The sequence below is a fragment of the Triturus cristatus genome, chromosome 4_1, assembly GCF_964204655.1.
Source record: "Triturus cristatus chromosome 4_1, aTriCri1.1, whole genome shotgun sequence".
Classification (NCBI taxonomy): Eukaryota; Metazoa; Chordata; class Amphibia; order Caudata; family Salamandridae; genus Triturus; species Triturus cristatus.
The window spans coordinates 332,019,729-332,037,674 of NC_140585.1; the positions used below are offsets into that span (position 1 = coordinate 332,019,729).

Here is a 17,946-nt window from a genome sequence, read left to right on the forward strand (position 1 = left end):
AAGCGAGCCACATGGGAAGGAATTGGAGACGCTTCAATATTGGACACTTCTGCAGTCTGCTTGCTACTACGGCCCCACCTGAACAGCATCAGATTAACAAGCATGTAGAAAGCATTAAATCTTGGCTTGAATCTGCCTGTGACAGATTTGCTCCCATCATGAAAGTCAATATAGTCAGACCCCACGATGCCCAACGTTGGTTCTCCGAAGACCAAAAACGTAAGAAGCTTGCCCTACTCCAAGCAGAATGCTACTGGAGACTAAATTACTCCTCAGATAAAAAATATAGATTTTAACTCATCTTAAACAATATAAAAATGCCATTTTGCAAACCAAGGCCGCCTATTTCCCCAACAAGCTATTGAGCGCCACTAACAAATCGAAGGAAATCTTTGCTATTGTTGCCGAACTATCCATGCCAGATATAGTCACAGCAAAACCTGCTCCCACTCAAGCTCTATGTGACTCACTCAATACATATTTTATTAAAAAAATCATTATCATCAAGTCTAGCATACCTGCTAATGTCCCTCCTAAAGTTCCATTCCCTACGCTCAGGAACCCTCACTCACTGGAGCAAGTTCCTACCATCACTAGGGAAACCTTCTCCAACCTTCTAAGGAAGGTCGGATTTAGCTGTCCTACAGATTGCTGTCCTCCGTACATCTTAAGAAAAGCCTTCCTCGCATGTGCAGATCCCCCTCTTGTGCTTCTCAACAACTCCCTGATTCAGGGCACTGTTCCTAATGTATTAAAGAAGTGGAAATTGTTTTCTTGAGGAAAACTGGGGCAGACCCTCTAGCCCTTACGAACTACCGCCCCATTTCCCTGCTCCCCTTTCTAGCCAAGGTCCTGGAAGCCCATGTGGCAAGTTGTTTCAGCACCTTTATAGAACATTCCCACTATCTTGATCCTCCGTCCTGCTCATTCCACATAGGCTGTCATTTTGACTGGGGGTGAGTGCTTGCAATGTTCAACACTGTCCATCATTTCCTTTGGTTTTTGCTTTGTTCGCCATAAGTTGGCAGGGTATGCTCAGACGTGAGTCCCTTGCTCACTTTGCCACTGGATTCAAGCAAGCCTGGCTGAAGACGGCTGAAATGCCAGAAACCGGTCCTAGGAAGCTTGTTTCCGGTCCAGGGAAGACATGGCTTGGCAGTTCGGGCTGGACTGTTCCCATGAGGCACAGGGTCAGACTGATTTGCATATGGCCATGTCTGAACTGGGGTGGCAGAGTGGGCTAAAGAACGGTGATGGATTAAACCCAGATCAGTTGACTGGGGGTGAGTGCTTGCAATGTTCAACACTCCGTCCATCATTTCCTTTGGTTTTTATTTCGACTGTCCTAGCAGAACTCAGGAGAGGGGCCAACAAGGGCACCACTCAAGCCCTTATACTACTCGATCTTTGTGCAGCGCTTGACACGGTCGACCATGAACTTCTGGCCGACCGTGTCAGCTACGCCGGGATTCAGGGCTTGGCTCTTAAGTGGCTCTTATCCTTTCTGGCCGACCGTTCTCAAGCTGTACACCTCACATCTTTCTTACCCCAAGGTTAAACTGACCTGTGGGGTGCTGTAGGGCTCTTCCTTCTCTCTGCTCCTTTTTAACCTGTACTTACTTCCCCTCATTTGCTCCCTTGGCGAAAGGAAGGTTTGCACCTTCAACTATGCCGATGATCTCCAATTGATCTTTAATATTGATCAGTCGGCAGCTTCTGTTTCCAACTTCCAATCTACCATGCGACACATAAGCGAATGGATGAACAGCAACCATCTGAAACTGAACCTGGATAAAACTGAGCTGATACTAGTCGGCGGGCCATTAAAGCCCTGGAATTCTAACTTTTGGCCAACCGAATTGGGAAATCACCCTCACTTCGAGGTCAACCGAAAGCCTGGGCATCACTATTGATAGTGACTTATCCATGAAAGCCCAGATTGGGACAGTGGTCTCCTCCTGTTTCTTTCAGGTTCGAAGGATCAGGAAGATTAGTAGATTTTTTACTGCTGAAGCCCTGAACCAAGTATTTTTGGCTTTAGTCATCTCTCATATTGACTATGCCAACTCACTCTACTTTGGTATTCTGGCATATCAATCAAAACGACTACAACTAGTGCAAAATCAGGCGGCCAGACTAATCTTCCATCAGCCTAAATGGCACTATGTTACTCAGTTAATGAAAGGATTACACTGGCTCCCGGTAGCCAAACGCAGCACATTTAAGCTGGGTTGCATCACTTTTAAAGCGCTCCATGGCAACTGCCCGGTGTTTGTTTCCTCTCGGGTACAGCATGAATCTTCTGGTCTTCCCACCCTTTAAACGCAAGAAACTGGGGGGGACTAAGATTTGCGGTCTTGGCCCCTCAATTGTGGAATTCTCTCCCACTGTACATCAGATCTTTCACCTCCTACGTTCCGTTCAGAAGGCATCTTAAGACCTGGCTGTTCCGCAAGGCATATGTCTAAATTACTTAAGCGGTAGTTCTCCTTAGACTCTAGCGCCATGAACCGTCTGCATTACGTGCGCTTTAGAAGTTCCTTAACATAACAGCAGTTTTGTGGTAGTGCTGTTCTAAAAAGGCTATGCAAAATGTATAAGCATTTTGCGTTTTGGGACCCTCCTGTTTTCTCTCCCCCCACTTAATGGATCACCTCAAAACTTAACATGCACAGACAGAAAGTTTTGTGAAGATTTGTCAAACAGCGCCAAATTCTTAGCAAAACAAAAGAGGCATTTCCTATGGAAATTATGACCTAACTATACCTCCCTAGTTGTAACCAGCGGGTGAAAATGTGTGGTTGGAGTGCAGTTGCTATGACAGTAGCCCTTATGCTTCCCAATCACAATGATACCTGTGAACTGGAAGGATGAAAGTCAGAGTAACCATGCTCTGATCCTCTAAAATTAGCATTAGTCCTAGCATGTCACTTTCGGAGGGCAAGAGCAATCTGTTGGTGAAGGGGTGACTGGACCTAGTAGGTAGATTAGTTGGTTCACAAACAGGTCGGTGAATTCACAAACAGATAAAAATGTAGGGTGATTTACTTGAAGGGAGAGGTGGGTGAGCTGATGAATACATGGAAGTGTGTGGATGTACAGAACCAACTTAAATGTTTGGAATGCATTTTAGATTTGAGAGTGGTTTGTATTGGTAGATGTGACATGGTTGAAGCGATGATACAAGACTAAAAGTGCATTGTTAGAAATGCTCCTTTTGACAGAAAAGTATGTCTTGCCCTACAAAGAAGAGTTCGATGCAGCCTAAATAGGATTTGTACATTCGTATACACATTGCGTCCTGTGAAAGTGTGTTTGATGCCTCACAGGCGCAGCCTTCTATGTTACCCAATCAGGGTCTGTAGATGGGCCTCCCCTAGCTTTTAAGAAACGAACTGCACACTCTGAGCTGCCCAAGTAAAATTCATACAAGTGTAGGCACCTTAGACATCCTGTGAAATGTAGACCTACCTTATTTTTTCTTTCATTGCAGTTTTATATAGTTCAAACTCGACCCAAATGTATTGGAGCACTTCACGTGCGCACCAGGTATGTGACACAAGGTCAGATTCATATTTTTTCGGCACGGGGACATTAAGTGTTTTGCTCAGAATCACAGGATGTTGAGCCGGTGCCGAAACTCCAACCTGGTTCCCCAGTTTCAAAGTTGGCAGCTCTGGATGTTATGCCACATCCTCTCTCCTTCATGTAACTAACCACAGGCCCTTGAGGTAGCCAGTGGCAGGATTCGTAGATGTGTACTCAGCGGAGCTTCTAAGAAACATAAGTTCAGATTGGCCAACCTGCAAATAAATGTTATCATATGGAGAGGGCAGGGCACCGAAGGGGGAAGAGCCTCATACCGAGAGCTACCTAAGAGGCACTCTGCCCACCTCAATCCCCTTCTATACTCTCCCCCAGCCCCACAAAAAAGGGTCGCTGAGGCTGTCGCCGATGCCCTTAATGGACATTGGCTGTTTACAGCCTCCGAAGATAAGCTGGAAAGCACTTTGTGCAGTGATTTCCAGCTCATCTTTCCAACTACTGTATCATTTTAATTCCTCGCCGAGTGACTGTGTGAAGGGAGCCAGAATCGTGTGACACACGGTGGCACCGTGTGGGGTGGCAGGTCTACAATTCTGTGGTTATCTAAATGCTCCGCTCGCATAGGTTTCATCCTCGCGTAGCCATCTTAGATTGGGTAAAACATCAGCCTATGGCTACGCAGCTGCCTGTGCTTGAACAGCCGATGGTGGCTCAGAGTAACGTTTTAACAACAATTGTATTACTGATAGCATGATGCAGGCCAGAAACGCAACCACATGCAGGGAAAGTGGAACTCCTTCCAGTCACTAAATCTAAATATTTATATCTCACCCAGCATGACTTATAAACACTACTTTTTGTGAAATATTTTCCCAGACACAAAATCGCACTCTGAAATCTCTCCAGGCTACTAGTGACACTGCTAAAAGAAGTCACATTAGGTTCAGTGCAATGTCTATAGCCTGCGTAAGAATCCTACTTGGAATGAATGCCTTCCTCAGCACCGATTTTGGATTTATGTAATTAGTATGATTTATTTAGCAGGACAAATATCAAATTTGAACCAAATGGGTTGAAAACAAATGAAAACCTAAACAGTTTTAATTGTAAACTCTACTCGGACTATAAACACTGCACTCGTTTTTAAAAGGAGATCAGTGAACACATGCGTGTGCATAACCAATAAACATTGGCGAAGCCAATAGGTCTGAGTTGAATATGCTAATGCATGCATCATTAGAATATAAAATGAAGGCACACAGGAGGCACTCAACAGAGTGGGTTATAGTTGTAAGTATTCACTCGTGCAGTTCAGTACAAGCACTCAAGTGGAGGTGGAAGGGCACACTCAAACAGCCAAAAGCCTTAGGTGAGAGGTGGATACTCCAATGAGGGAAGACGTGAGTGAAAAAGTATCCAGCCAATGTCTGAAAGATGCTAGTTGAAGAATGCCAGTGGTTGAAATGGATTGTTCCAATGCTCACTCTTTGTATATTGTTAGCAATAGGCCAGATTGATAGAAGTGTTGTCCAAATCAGACCTAAAAAGTGAGGGTAGCACCTGAGTACCTTCTGCCAGTGAAATGTTGATGTTCATTGCTTCTTGTCAAGTGTTAGAGTCTCATTTTCAGATCATACCATTAGACTGTTTAAGAGGCGAACTCTCCTTCCAGCCTGACCTAAGTACAGGTTCATGTACAAGTTATATGGGAACACAATCATAATTAAAAAACACAACTTTGGAAGCAAAACAGTTACAAAAACAGATCAGGTAAGTATCATTTTCAAATTTGGAAAAATAAACATATTTCTTGTTGGGTCTTGGACTAAGTATGTCCATTCTGTGTGTGCATTACAAAGGGACGCATTATGTTCAAGGATAGTGGGATTGTTCCAAGAGCAGTTCAGCCGTGGTCCGTGCAGTTAAGAGCGTTGGGGCCCGGAGGGGTGGGGGGTGATGGACGGTGACGAGGGAAAATTAAATAAAAAATTACTTTTCCCTCTTCCTCGTCTGTCGCACTCACCCACCCTCCACCCCCTAGGCCCCACCGCTCTCACCTGCACAGCCTACAGCTGGAGCAGTTATCTTTGAACCTGGGCTCTGCCAGTTGTATCTGATGTATCTCCAATACAAAAGTAATTTTGGAGTTAAAAAAAGAAAATTTTGTTAAGATTATGATCACAGTATTGTGACAGCCACCATGTTTGTACTCACCCACCACGAGTGCTGTGCACTCCACTTCCTCCTGACCCAGCTGGATCCTCAGTCGCTCCATTTGGCCCACAACACATGAACTGTTCGGGAAACTTAAGGCTGGCTCCTTGCTTCCGTCGGTTGGCGTCTCGTCCAACCTAAAAGTTGAGGCTGCATGTCATTAGGCTATTTAACGATACAGTGACTGCTACGACTACAGTCAAATGCTTTCAAATACCAAAATCCAATAGAGATTTCTGAAGGGCTAACAAATATGCAAATAATATTTGCCACAAACGATTATATGCATGCTTTCCTCAATCCTTTTCATCGTGGTTACCTTGAAAACCTTAGTGGGATGTACTATTCCATGAGTAGGTGATCTCAGTCCTAGGTACTACAGAAAGGCATCCAAGATTCACCTCCAGGATTGAATAATTCCTACATCAAAATCTCAGCTTGGTATTGTCTTAAAGATCCCAAAGTCACACTTGATTTTGGGCACATTAAGTTGGCATGTCTGCCTTTGGCCCATATGCTGCATGTCTTTATCTTTTGAGGAACTCATGAAAGTGTCATATCATCCAAACAATGACTTTGCTAACACCTAAGGCAACGCAAGTCTGGTATTAGTTCCCTTCCATCCACATTTCAAGGTCTGAAAGTAAACAAAGTGGAAAGTCCCTAATGTAGGGTTAAAGTCAATGGTCAAACCTATAAACACTGTATGAATTGACCACTGAGTCAGAGAGGTCTTTGCCCCTGATTATCGCAAGTGCTCCTGCCAGGCTGCAGTACTGCCACAGCATCCATTCCTATGCTGAGAGCCAATACAGAGATGAGAAAAGTGTATTTGTCCATAATACGGGTCCTCCCAAAGCCCGTATTACGGATGAATACACTTCTGACCAAATAGACACTTTCCCCTGATGAAGGGTTTGTCCCGAAATGCATTGGGATTCCTTATAAATGCATGGATAACTTATCATCAATGCGTGACGATTTAACACAAATATGAATACTCCAAATAAATAAATGAAGATTTTCATTTCAAAGTACTGATGACCGTATGAGTAATAATTGATTGACGTAATTACACTATTATATACATTGAGGAGTGCAAAGTGGGAACGTTGTTCCGGTTCAAGACAATGCAACTAGAGTGATTTGAAATGCGACACCCTTGATCAGAAGGCGGTACCCACCTGCAGCCTAAACAGGCTTACTTAGAAGAAAGGTACTATGTTTCTAAGTACTTTTATTGGAATGTCACAATTCACGTTTTGCCTCTCCAAGTCTGATAAACACATCTTCTCTGTTGTGAGCAGGCATGCAGTGCACTGAATCCCAAGAAACTCTAGAAGCAGCTTAGCTAATCTATGCTCTCATAGTGTAGTACACAGAAGTTGTATTTAGGGTGTTAGTACACCAGAAACATTTTAACCGCATTAGAAACGTTAATTATTGTTTAGTCTCATTGTTAGTGCCATGCATTAGCACTGTTCTAATTATATTCTCTATGGTTATTATTCTTGTACTAAGCAACAGGATGAGCCTGTTAAAATAAACACTTTTAATCATATATAGTGTACTTTCTGAGTGCAGTACCAGTGTGTGCTATTCGGAACAACAAAGTTGGGTTTGTATTACAACTGCATCACTGACCTCTTCACGGGACTGTTAGTAACCCAGAAAGTATGGACACCACACTGACAAGTATGCTTAGAGGGATTGTGTGGGGCTACAACAATCTGGACTTTAACATTGGTGCTCTTAAATAAGTTCAGGCACCCGTGAGCGGAAAGCCAAACCTTGTACTACTAGACCAGAGCACTATTTTAAGCAATGTAGGTGTGCTGTAATTTGGATACCAGGCCTGAATGCAGCTCTGTAGATCAGTGGCCATCCAGTACTGTTAGGAAGAGCAATTGGATCACACAGCAGTCGATAAATAGAAAACACTGTTCAAAATAACCTAGTCACACTGAGTGGTAGAAACAAGGATAAGAAGGTCCCTGGCCAAAAGTGCCCTAAAAGTCTAAAAAAAAAGACCACAGTAGAATACAGTAGAGGTCAACCTGAAGGCCTCATTAATCCTGAAGGGCAGTGCCTAATTTGAACTGGTCGTTTCTGGCTCTCAGCACCAGCACTTATTTCTCAACACCAGGGCTTGTAACAGTCTGCCACAGGGTGGCGCTGTATGTCTAGTTTAAAGATGAGCACAATATCAGTTGTTTATTAATTCAAGATACATTAAAAATTACTATTGACTTCTACCCAAGCCATTCTTTTAGCTTTGGGGGCCCGGAACAGGTTGAATTGTCACGCCTGTAGGAGTGTGATGATTAGTAATTGTGTTGGTGCTGCCATTGGCAGCGCTGAGAGGGGCAATGGGTGGTGCAAGCTGCAGTGACCTCCTGACAAGGGCCCTGGCACGTATCGTTTTGCAAATTAAGCACTGCTGAAGGGTGAAGGGAAATCAATGGACTATAGATGGGTGCAGTCATTATTCTACAAACAAAAACTCTATGTTTTTATTAAGGTCCTCTTTGACATATAGAAGAGTGTTATTAATGTCTGGTGTTCACAAATGCTTTGTTCCAGATCCACCTTCTACACAGTTGAGACAACTGAGACAACTGCTGCTGCACATCATTCAAGCCATTGGCTGTCACTGTTTAAAAATAGGTAGAGTTACCTCCCATTGCCCCATCTTGAACCCCTAATTTTCTTTCATTTCAGCTCTAACATTTCTGTAGTCAAGGGAGACATACATTCTGATGCTCCTGTGCAATATCCATGGTAGAGGGAGAGATGTGTGACCTGGAGGAACCCCGCTTAGATCTACCCGCCTCAGGCTAGCAGAAAGCTGAATCGAAAGATGCACACAGGTTTTACCCTCTAAACCTCTTTGCTCCTCCTAACTAATACCGCTCTACCTACTACCCTGTAACCTTACCTGCATCCTCTCTACCTCCATTGTTCTCTTTTTGCTTCCTAGTCCCAGTTTCTCCTCCCTCATGCTCTCTGCCCCCCCCTTGCTCCCACTTCCTCATCCTGTATGTTAATCCCTTGGGATATTCCCAACCCAACACTCTTCTTATATCTATTTGCTCCCCCTCCATGTCTAGTTCACCTTCACTAGCTTTGTGTAAGACCTTGTATCACAGTTTAAGTTACTGTGTAAAGCGCATTTACACCATTGGGGATCATGCACTATATAATTCTGTGAAATAAATCAATAAAATGCAATGGAGCTGCATTACACTAAATACCTGAATGGCATTATTGGATACGGTAGTGGAGGCACCTGCAACCTTTTTACAACTGTTGTGAATATTTATAATACTAGCAGTCAGGGGGTCGCCACCACAACTGGGGAAGTGCTGCTTGGGTCCACAAGGGGTTGTGGGTGTAGTCAACGACATCAAGCTCACCCCATGGGTGCTCTTTATTTTGGTGGAGGGGGACTTCTGCTCTCCTCAACACTCTCGCCCCCAACACAATTCATCATATGCAAAAGAACTGAGGGGCGGCTGGGGATCTGTTGTAGGCAGGGAGCGGGTGGCTTTGTGGCTTCCTTGGCTGGGACAAGCACCAACAGTAAATAAAGTAGTGAGCGCAACAGTATGTACTGCAGTTGCATTGGAGAATCCAAATATGGTGCTTTGTACTTTATCTAGCCACTACAATAAGGAGGGGTGGTAGAGCACTGATGGTAGTGACAGCTCAGTAGTGCCAATTGAACGTTTACATTAGAACAGAGGTCTTCAAACCAGGAATATATTTTCTCTATTTCAGTTTATTTTTGAAGTATTTCCTCTTTTATAAGTCTCAAATGTAGTGCAGATTATGAGCTGCTGAAAAAATACCCCTGAAATGATCTCATAAACTCCACCCCCTGCGCTCAGTCTGGCCCCTCCCACTCCCCTAAGTCTTTCCAAGTTTTGCCAAGGGCCCTATTACAAAACCTTTTGGGGAGGTGGGCTCAGAGCACAACTGTTTGAAGACCTCAGCATTAGGGGGCTCATATTTACTTTATTTAGCTTTTTCTTTTCAATTTTCTTTTCAGTGAAACTCAGCAGTGAATGTAGGGCAAGACAAGAATGGGCGCCCCGCCCACCTCACCCCCCAGCAAGAGGTAGATTCTCCCTTCATACAACCAAGGTTGCTACAAACCTTGTGAAGACTACTCTCTGACGTAATGCTCCTCATCTCACCATTGTTGCACAGGATCCGCACATCATCAGAAAGGAGAATGTGTCTCAGCAGAATAACAGACATAAGCAGTGAGACATTCTGTGCTCCTAGCCCTCCTAATACGTCATATTATCAGCGCAGGACGATTGGCTGGATGGCTGTTTAACAGAAACGATGAAACAAGATGACCCATCCGAGACTGTGTGCAATAAAAGTCAGTATTCTCATTCAAAATGGCGCACATTTATACTGCGCCTTGAAAGGTTCAGCATTCCAGATAATCGAGTAAAGGCAGTTTCAAGACATTATGTTCAATTAACTCTTTCTACACAGAAGGAACCGAGAAAGGAATTTTATTCTTTCATTCTGTTACAGCCTGGCAGTCTGCTCAACTGTGAAATCAACAGTCGGATATTGCATCTTTCAACTGTGATAGAATGAGGGAGTTACCAAGGATGGGAAGGAGCGGGGTGGGGGACGGGAGGGACAGATAAGAGGAAAAAACAGGGAAACCCAATATACAATATATATATATACCCTCCTTTTTCTCTTCTCTCCTTGAGAAACAAGCATTTACAAAGCAATGGTCTCGGCATTGGTAAAGTTAGAGCTATTGGCATTGCTCATGACATTATTTTTGTTTATGTTTTTGTTTTTAAAACATTTAAAGAAACGGCATTGTCATGAGCAATGCCAATAGCTCTAACTTTAACAATGCCGAGACTGTTGCATTGTAAATGCTTGTTTCTTCTGCTCAGGATGTCCCCATTAATATTAGACATAAACGAAGGACTCTTTGGGTGAGAAATAACTGTCAATCGTATTCATTAGGCTGTTAAACAAGGAATGAAAGAAGATAAGAGAAGGAATGAGAGAAGGAAGGAGTAAAGGAAGGGATAAAGGAAGGAATGAGAAATTGAAGGATAGAAGGAAAGAACGAGAGAAGAACGGAGTGATGGAAGGGGTGAAGAAAGAAATGAGAGAAGAAAGGGGTAACGGACAGAACGAGAGAAGTAAGGAGTGACGCATGGGAGCCCCATTTGAGCAGACACTTCCTGCTACACCGCAGGCTCCGCACATGTCCCGGGCAAGGATGCCTGGCTTCCTGTGGGCCGCGGCGGTGATTCTGTTGATTCGGCAGTAAAAGGGGTAGGCTCCCACGTAATTTTAATATAAAATAAAGGAGGCAACTCACCAGTACACGCCGAGATATGGGGAAATCCAGGAGCTAAGTGTGGTCACCGGCAGCTGCTGCTTCTTGGGGACGCATTGATCAGTTTCGGCAATACGGTGGCAGAACAGCCGTGGGCGAGCGCGGCGCAGGAGCTGCACATGGGGCAACGTGCTGCTACCAGAATTCTCTTCCGGGGCAGAGGAGGGGGAGGCAGGGACGGGGCAATCCACTACGGGGGAGCCTGCAGCTGTGAGCAGGCAGAGATTGGCTCAAGCAACAGGGATAAGAGCTGGGCAGAAATATCTTTGATGCCCTGTAACACACGTCTGACATGGGTGTAGGTAGACACAGGCGGGGGCGGAGGTGCTTGAAGTGGTTTGGAATGAGCCCCTGTTTGTGTTTGCCATAGTCATTTGCAGCTTCACAGCTGATCCATGGTGGGGTGGGGTATAGCGCCTCCTTGCACTTTATGGCTTCCAGGGCTCTAACAATGGCGCCGGTCCATTCACATGCATCGGCTGCAGGTGTGTGTGCTTAAAACTGAGCCCTGAATGGAAGAGGGCTTCTGCTGTCCACGGTGGCTGCGGGTGGGGTCTCCCGGCAGCCTCAGTAATGCAGGGGTGTCACATTGTAACTGACTCGATCAGTCCAGAACCCCCAAACCATGAGAAAACCCCCAACCACGAGAAATGGCTACGTAGATGGAGGTGAGCAAAGAGGGCGGGGAGCCTGAGGGTAAAACAGTCTGGCTGAAGGGACAGAAGAAGACGGAGTGGCGACGTGTGTGATGGAGTTGAAAGTCCGCGTGTGTCGAAAAAAGAATATTGAATACAGAGACTGTGTGTGTGTGAGCGAGAGAGAGAGAGAGGAAAGAGTGCTACGGGGAGAGATAATAATGACATGCTTCAAGGGAGGGAGAAGGAGAGGGAATGATTGCGTAAGGGGGGGGAGTTAGAGTATGTGAGAGCGAGGACCGAAGCGAATGAAGAGAGCCAGAGTGAAGGAACTGAGTGAGAGACAGGAAAGAGCAGTAAGCGAGAGCGAAGGGAGAGCGAACGGGATTAAATGCTGAATGAGATTGTAAGGGGTGACTATGACTGAGAACGAAAGCGAAAGAATGTGGGGGAGAGAAGGGAAAATGGGTGAGAACGAAGGGCGAGTGAAGGCAGAGAATGAGTGAGAGCGAGTGAGCCGGGCCCCAACCCGGGGCTCCTCCACGAATCCCACCCACCTCGCAGAGCCATCATTGCCCTCGGTCGGGCCCCTCCCCTTGGACGCGGCAGTTAAGGGAACAGCGAGGATGACCGGGAAACCAGTGCCCGCAATAAGGGCAATTTCACACCGAGCTAAGACGCGCTGCAGCAAGAGGGCTCCCCGGGGAGGGGCGGCGAGGGCACGGGGAGGGGAGGGCAGCAAGCGCCGGGCCCAGAAGCTTGTGGGAGTGAGGCACGGGGAGAGTGATCCCAGCATACCAGAGTACTGCAGACTCAGGGGAGAAAGAGAGCATACTATACAAGAGTACCACAAGCCAGGGGGGCAAGTGTGGTCACCGGCAGCTGCTGCTTCTTGGGGACGCAGTGATCAGTTTCGGCAATACGGCGGCAAAACAGCCGTGGGCGGGCACGGCGCAGGAGCTGCACAGGGGGCAACGTGCTGCTACCAGAATTCTCTTCCGGATGGGCAGAGGAGGGGGAGGCAGGGACGGAGCAATCCCACCGCATACTTGTGCAGCAGATAAATTAGAACCGCACCAGAGGTGAGCAGGGTTGCACGCAGGGTCCGACGTGTGGCAGAGAGGACGAGCACACCACTGCCTTTCTCCGAGGCGAAGCAGAAATGCCTCGGAGAAACGCAGTGGCGGTTTCGAATTCGGGGGCGTGTTTTCCTTTACTCTCCTCTTGCCATTGGCTGGAGGAGATAATTAGACTTCTTGTAAAAAAACACGCCCCCGAATCCGAAAAGGACGGGGCATAATCGGAGTGACTGACCTCTTCTCCAGTGGCTGGCCAGCATTTAAGAGGCCAGCCAATGGAGAACAGGAGAGAAGAGGGCGGGTGCAAGCCCCTCTTCTCAAAGTCATTAAATCTCGCGAGCGAGACTGCGCAAGCGCAGCCTTCGCTAGCAGAGACCTAAAAAACGCACTCACGGGGGCAGTTGCAATCCGTTTATTAGAGCAACAAACAGACGCGTTTCGGCTTGTGCCTTTGTCGATATATAGTGCGCACGCCAGAAACGGATAGTAGTCACCCACCCAAGTTAATTAAAAGCATTCCCTATGGTGAAGTTTTAAGGTTGAAAAGCAATAGCACCAGGGATAGTGACTTCAGAATGGCAGTAAAAAGAAGTTTGACGGATTCCGAATGCGGGGCTACGATAGAAAACTATTAGACACAACACTTAGAAAAGTGGAAAATATCCCGAGGCAATCGTTATTAAGAGATGAAGACAGAGAGAGCAAAGATGAAGAAACAGCTAAGTTTAGGATGATCACGACATTTTCAGAAGATGCAAATCAACTCGGGAAAATTTTAGGAAAATAGTGGCACATCCTTAAGATGGATGGGGTTATTGGGCCCAGACGTACCATCAGTCCCACAAATAACTTTTAAAGGGGCAAGATTTATAAGAGACTGTTTAGTGCATAGGTACCTGGAGAAAAAGCCAAGTAATAAGGGTACCCTTAAAGAAATTAGGGGATTTTTTCCATGCGGAAAATGCAAAGCGTGTAGTAATAGCAAGAAAACACTAACACGTGTAATATCAGGTTTAAATCAACGCAAAACAATAAACAAGTTTCTTACGTGCAACACTGCCTATTCAGTGTATTGCCTGGTATGTCCGTGTGGACTGAGATATATAGGAAGCACTATTCACCCCACCAAAATTCGGATCTTGGAACATATGCGTTCCTAGCTAAAAAAGAAACAACATACCCTGTTGCGAGACACTTTGCTGAGAAACATCAGAGCAATAGGGATATATTACAATACTTTGGCATAGATCATCTACCAGTGAATGCCAGAAGAGGTGACAGGATTACTAAACTCCGGAGGTTAGAATCTAGGTATATTATTGACCTGCAGACAAAATCTCCCAAAGGGATGAACAGTGGGGAGGAACTTGCAATACATTTAGGCGACTGAATATGGATTTTGTTTGAAATATAAGATTAATAATTGTACAACTCTTTTTATGAAAGCCATCATATAGCAGAAGAACAAATTAGTGAATCATGAATGAACTGTATATGGATCTGTTGGAGCCAAGCAATTGTGTAAACGTGACATACAAGGGACAAAGGTAGTGCGGTATGCCGATACACGGCAGAATTGTTAACTATTACGTTAAAATGATTGGCAATACCAAATGTATAGAGGTGTAATGTGCTGAGATAAGAAGGGAGAAAAAGAAATGTATTGAATGTGGTAGGCCGATACACGGCAGAAATATATAACTATTTTGTTGAAACCACTGAACGTAATTTGAAATTCAAGGTTTTCTATAGGTGTTGTGACAATGAGTCCATTGGAGGACTGTATCGCAAACCTATGATGATACCGTTCCAATATGGCAGACACTATTATTCCGTTCTGTAGTCCATTTTTGATTTCAATGTATGTCATATGACAACCTTTACTCGTACAAAAATATCAGTTTCTGGCGTGCACGCTATACATCGACAATATATATATCACAGCTCCGTTGTACACAAAGAACAGCACTCACGGGGACTTTCTGACCAAGTTTATTGGCACAGGACACACACAAGACGCGTTTCGGCGACTGCCTTCCTCAATCTATATGTATATATATATATATATATTAATCAAAGTCACAACATTCCCTGCGCCCTCATCACTTACCCCAGACAGGTCACACAGCTCCGCGAGATGAGGTTTTGCTGGCAGCCCGTGTTAATCATGGCTCTCACTTCCTGACCGTGGCACTGGAGAGGAAATAAAAAAGAGATATTAAGAGAATTAAGCAACTAAATGCTCGTCTTTATCAACAGCCTCCTGTTTTCTGTAGAGCGATGGGTATACGTGCTCAGTGCGAATTACATATTAAGGCAGGGAAATTAAATGAGATGATTTTCCAGCAATTTGCTAAATCATAGACACAAGTATTTCACACTCAAAGCTTCCAGTAAAGTATTTGAAAGTGACACCCACCTAGAATAAAAAGTAACCAGCCGCCAGAACTGGTTCTCTTGGCTTTCCTATTCAGAGGCATGCCTCACCCGACCACAGCACTCTTTTTGTCTTACACAGTTTCAGTTCATTCCTTAGGTTTTGAGGTGCTGAAGCTTGCAAATGGGCATTATTTAGACATGGGCAGTTTGGCCTTCAATACTGGCAAGCCTTTGTGACTGTGCTACCTAATTCACATGCCCTGTGTAGTTGCAGATTTTTTCCTCTCGAAATGGCTTCCTTTTATATACATGGCAGGAGCTATTCAATAGCAACTATAATCAGGGTCACTGGAATTGTGCAGCACAGATTCTCACATTCTGTGGTAGGGTTGACTAAATTATGCAACAGAAAAGGCAAAAAAATGCGATTGATGAAGAGAAATGTGGAACAATTATCTAAATAGTCAATACATTTTTAAAGACTTTAGATTTCAGTCAATAAAGAAAGTTAGTCTGAGTTAAAGGGTTTTATTTTCAAATCTTTTAGTTTTTCATCTACTTATTCATTAAGCATTAATCTTTAGATTTTAGCATTAAAGTTAATATAATCCATCAATCAATATTTGATTATGAAATAGAACAAGATATTGGTTAAACTAACAGTCAGAATAGTGATAATACAACAAGGGTGTTTTATAAAGGAAACTCCCTATTCTAACAAAATTGGTATAGTGAGAGAAAAAGTGTCACTTCGGAAACCCAATGAAGAGTTCTGAAGAGAGAGATCAATGCACAAGCAAAAAGCTTTGCAAATCAGACTAGAAATTATTCACAGTCATTAATCAGCAGACATCTAGAATTAGGCTAAATAAGTTCTCATGTATAGAAGTCAAGAATATCAGAGATGAGTATGTAGTCAGAATGTCGGGGAAAGGGATCTACCCTACCCCAGAAACATACACTAATATAATCACACAAATTCTATGTTACAATATTATTTCCTTTCGTCTTCTTCATCGACCAATACAATATCAGCAACCTCCTGGGAACAAGTTCACTCACCATCCTCTCAACAGAGCATAATAAACTGTCAGAAATGTGTCCTTGAAAAGTTACGTTATTTTCTTGTGGTCCAAACACTTCTTCCCATGAATCATTCTTCCTGTTGTTTCATCTCCTTCCGGTGAGAACCTTACTATCAGTTGTCTAATACAAAACAAGTGTCTATTCACTAACTACCAGTAGGCTTCTGAAGTTGCAACATCAGCAGTAAAGAGATAAGAACATCTTGCACAAACAACTATTTAATGTGATAAACAGGCTTTTTCGTGATAATGCATAATGTTTCCATTTAGCATGGCATCGACAGCTGGGCTAACTAAATTCAGCACTTTAATACGTGCAGGACTATAACAATTAGATATTGTTGCCTATTACAAATTTTGCAATTAGCATATGTTTTATTTAAACGTAAGCATGCGCTCTTAATTGATATGTATTTTGAATAGCAATTGAAATTAGTGGCTTCAGTTTCTCCCCTCTGATTGTTGACAAAATTTCACAATTTCTTCACAAATGAATCTTTGGAGTGCACTCTCATTTTCACTTGGGCCAAGCTTGTTATTTCTGAGGGTTTCAATTTCCTTCAACCTCTTATACTCTCTATTCTTTTTTTCTATTTCTAACTCTCCTCTAAATTGTCTTTCTTAATTTATTCTTCTTTTAGTAAAATACCTTCTAAAACCATTATATAAAGTGAATAAGGTTATCAAACAAATGCCAATGATTAGTATAGGTCTTAAGATGATGTAAAAAGTCCTCCACCCACTGTTGCAAACCAATTACCAAGGGTAGAAACTTCTTTTCCTAAGCTCCCTAATACACTGGTGGTTTCTAAAGGTTCTATTTAAGGTTTCAAATTAGAAATGTTTTTTGCAAATTCTTCTATCATTCTACTCTCATCAGTTATTTTCGAGCAGTAATATTGAGCCTTCAGCATTTTGGATACTCTGCCTTTCTAGACCAACAAGATATCTAAAGCTAATCGATCCTGCAAACCATTGATCTGATAGGCACTAACGGTGTGTTAACTGCTAGTAAGATACCAGATGTACCAGTAGCTAATTTAACTACTACTGTTGATAGCATTCTAATTTTCTCTTCATTTGAGACTACGCCTACAGGAGGTATTATTGCTCCAAAGATATCTCCCACTAATTGTGTCATTTGTACTACATGAGTGTCTATGGGGGGGGGGGGTGTCATTGTTAAAGTGCCTATGCTATTTACATGATACATCTTAGGAAATAGCAACGCTAAATAGCAAACACCCTCCCAACTGAAAATAAACATCTTGTCCACACAACAAAATAAAATCCAAGAATAACTGCTTCTTCTCCTGTTAATATTTGGATGAGCCCCCGAAAACTTCAAAAGGGTGTTCCTAATTACTTATGCCAGTATGTCTTTTTCTAACCTGATTTCTTTGTTTGTAAGAACATAATTTACCTTTTTGTCATCTATCTAATTTCAATTTTGGATAAACCACTTTCTTTTTCTATTCATCTTCTTCATTTTTGCTACAGAGCAATCGGGCTCTTCTTTCCTTTAATGTTAATATGAATGTCTTTTCTAATGGTCTCATTAGACAGGTGTGGTTCTTTTTGCATGCCTTAACAGTATCTATGACCGTGGGTGATAG

The 17,946-nt window shown here is 43.6% G+C and overlaps 1 protein-coding gene across 1 annotated transcript in view; it reads right to left on the bottom strand.

The window, feature by feature from the left end:
• NRIP2 (nuclear receptor interacting protein 2) overlaps positions 1-17,946 on the bottom strand; it is a 341,008-nt gene that overhangs the window by 16,686 nt on the left and 306,376 nt on the right. Inside the window, exons 3-4 of the mRNA XM_085652303.1 lie at positions 14,977-15,059; positions 5,761-5,897 (exon numbers count right to left, since the gene is read on the bottom strand). Of these exons, the coding sequence (XP_085508429.1) occupies positions 5,761-5,897; positions 14,977-15,059 (220 nt within the window). The remainder of the gene's footprint in view (positions 1-5,760; positions 5,898-14,976; positions 15,060-17,946) is intronic.